The 3,128-nt window shown below is 52.1% G+C and overlaps 1 protein-coding gene across 1 annotated transcript; it reads left to right on the forward strand.

Annotated features, from left to right (window-relative positions):
* Positions 1–1,080: 1,080 nt before the first annotated feature.
* On the forward strand, positions 1,081–2,825 carry LOC136514166 (uncharacterized). The gene is made up of 2 exons (XM_066508163.1): positions 1,081–1,722; positions 1,825–2,825. Exons 1-2 carry the CDS (start codon positions 1,455–1,457, stop codon positions 2,670–2,672), a joined length of 1,116 nt encoding a protein of 371 aa, XP_066364260.1. The 5' UTR covers positions 1,081–1,454; the 3' UTR covers positions 2,673–2,825.
* The last annotated feature ends 303 nt before the right edge of the window (positions 2,826–3,128 follow it).

Genomic DNA, 3,128 nt, shown 5'->3' on the forward strand with positions numbered 1-3,128 from the left:
TATATTACCTCATTCGTTTTAAACTATAAGTCATTTTAGTTTTTCTAGGTACATTGTTTTGTTATATATCTAGATAGAAGCTATGTTTAGACACATAATAAAAATTAAGGATCTAGAAAAATCAAAACAACTTATTTAGAATAAAGAGAATGTATAATAAGACAATAGAAAAGTTTGACGTGACTCCCCAACTTAATCATACTAAACCGTTTTGTTGTGACTCATGAGATAAGCCATGAGTCACTTCAATCAATTTGGCACGACTCACCTTTTGATCCCGAACGATGTAAATAATTTGGCCGGTGTGACATGATTATTTGTCTCAGATTTTTTTTTTAAATAGAGAACTAGTTTTTAACTATAAGAAAACTCTTTAAATAGAGGACTAACAGGTGGACTAAAAATTAGCTAAGATCCATGATTATTTGTTGTCAAGACCTAGCTAATTTAGACTAAAATCGTCAATCCACAACAAAAAGACCAGAATGCCCTGTGCTATCCTACCTCTTGGTAGCACACGTAGTGAGCGGAACAATTCCAAGTGTTGAACTGGCTTTACGTATGATTCCACCTATCTGTTAGCTCTTGTATCCAAAAAATACATGGCTAATTTGAGCCAGCTTAAGCTAGAGTATTAGCCAGGACAATTAGCCCAGCTAATCAAAAGAAGGTCTCAAGTCATCCGTTTTTTTACTAACAATTATCGATGAAACAAGCCTTGTGTGCAATTTGATTTGAGCATAGTGACACACCATATAGCTACGCCACGCCAGTGACTCGTGCTTCTGCACCTAAACAACAGTGACACGCCGTATAATAGCTACGCTGTATTCAACATGTACGTGGTGCTCTTTGGCTGATGGTTTCTGCGGCTGATAAGCCGGCTGAAGCTGATTTATTATAAGAAAAAAAAAACTGTTCCAAAGCTGATAATTTCAAGCGAACAGGGAATAATGTCCTCCAATTTGGTTTGGATGGAGCTGATAAGCTGATAATTTCATGTGCTGTCGCTCAACTAATTGCTCCGCCAGACATGACACATCCCTGTTGAATTCGTGGGGCGTTTTCATGTCCGCACGCTTGGCTTGATGCTGAAGTGGTTGTTGCTTTCGGGATCCTCTTTTCGTACTAGTCTTTAGGGAAACATTACCTCTTTGACCGTTCTGGTGTGAGTTCATCTCGTATTTCAGTATTTGCTTGGTTAGGTCATTTTTCCCCCCCAAGATATGGGTTCATACTCTAGTCATCAGAGTAAAAAAAATGAATCTTGTTGTTGTGTGCTCCAGATACCAAGCATGTTTCTATGGGATTCGTCTCGATCTCGAGGGCCGTCTGTGCAAGTTTATAAAATCGTGCTGCGGTTACTGCGCAGGTCTCTGTTACGGGTCATCTCTTCGCGTGCTCTGCTTCTGCTGCTGGCCTCCGTCTAGTGAGAATTTGGGTGAAGCGACACCATGGCCGAGATAGAAGACGCGATGGGTGCGCCGGCAACGGTGACGACAACGGAGTCCGAGGGCACGACCACAGATGAGGACGTGCATCTTTCGCCGACCTGCATCTGCGGCGGCGCGGGCGGAGCTGGCGGTGGCGGAGGTGGAGGGAGCATCAAGATCCTCTGCAGCTTCGGCGGCCGCATCGTGCCCCGCCCTCACGACGGCGTGCTCAAGTACGTCGGCGGGGAGACCCGCGTCCTCGCCGTGCCTCGCTCCATCTGCTTCCGCGGTGGGTGTTCCTTGCCTTCTCCATCCGTTGTGGGGAGCCGCGCTCCGTAACCTGCGCTTTCGGCTCTCATCAGCAGGCCTGTTCGACGTTTGCCCTGTGCAGAGTTGAAGAACAAGGTGGAGGACATGTTCAAGACGGAGGTTGCGGCCATCAAGTACCAGCTCCTCTCCCTCGCCGAGGAACTCGACGTGCTCGTCTCCGTCACCTGCGACGAGGACCTGGTCCACATGCTGGACGAGTACGACCGCCTCGAGGCGAAGTGTTCGCCGACCACGTCCCCGCGCTTCCGCGTCTACGTCTTCACGCCGCAGGCCGCCGCGCCGCTCCCGTCGGCCGGCGCCGCGCCCACCGTGCTGCCCTCCTCTGCCCGTTACGCTGGCCTGTCGCGCCTCCACCCGCATCACCACCACCACCACCATCAGCAACACCACCACTTCCAGCCGGAGGAGCGCTACGTGGCCACCGTGCCAGCCTCGCCCGACGGGAGCCCGCCGTTCTCCGCGCAGACGCACGGCGCCGTCTCGGCGGGCAACTCCCCGCGCGCCAACGCAGTGGGCGCCGAGCCGCCCACCGTGTTCGGGTTCGGGATGCAGCGCGTCCGGAGCTCGCCCAACCTCAGCACCCTGGACGCGGCGGCGCAGCGCTTGCACCAGCACGGCGTGGACGGCAGCATACCGGGCTACGTGAGCGGATCGCCAAGGCACGCAGGCGCGGGGCCGGGGCCCCTGCCGTTGCAGAACAACTTCCACCACTACCAGCACCAGTACCCGCCGACGCCCGTGCCGGTTCCCGTGCAGCACCACGCCGGGCGGTACGACGCGCGCGGGTACGTCCGGGTAGGCAACTACCTGGCGCCGATGGTGCCCGCTGCCAGGCCGCTCTCGAGGGGAGGGCCGGCGCCGCACAGCGAGATGGTGACACCGAAGAAGTCTGCGATTGTATGGGACTGACCCGGTCGGCCGTCCGGCCGGCCGTACGCCGGAGGAAGCCTGTTGTATGCGAGGGGCAGTGAGTTGAGTGTTATGAGTGCTTGAGATTGAGATTTGTAATGTGTAAATAGACGGTCGGATGGATGGATGCACGCGGCCTTGTTTTAGCTGTTGCGATTGTGTCCACGCTGAATATGTTTGTTCGTTTTTTACTCGTCGCATGTTCGCCGGCCGAAGCAGTATAGCATAGACTGTTCAACACTTGTGTCTCAGCCCCGTTTGGTAAACAACTCTCGTGCCCCGTTTGGTGGCTTCTCTTTATATGTTTTTTTTTCTCTTCTCTCAAAATGAATTAGGAGTCGTTGAAACCATTATTTTTAGCCTCAATTGCTCCTCACCCCTAGCTGCAACTCAACCCTACTTCTACCACACACATAACGTAGAGGGTTTATAATTTTTTGGTAACTTTGTATAAAC

The sequence above is a fragment of the Miscanthus floridulus genome, chromosome 16, assembly GCF_019320115.1.
Source record: "Miscanthus floridulus cultivar M001 chromosome 16, ASM1932011v1, whole genome shotgun sequence".
Lineage (NCBI taxonomy): Eukaryota > Viridiplantae > Streptophyta > Magnoliopsida > Poales > Poaceae > Miscanthus > Miscanthus floridulus.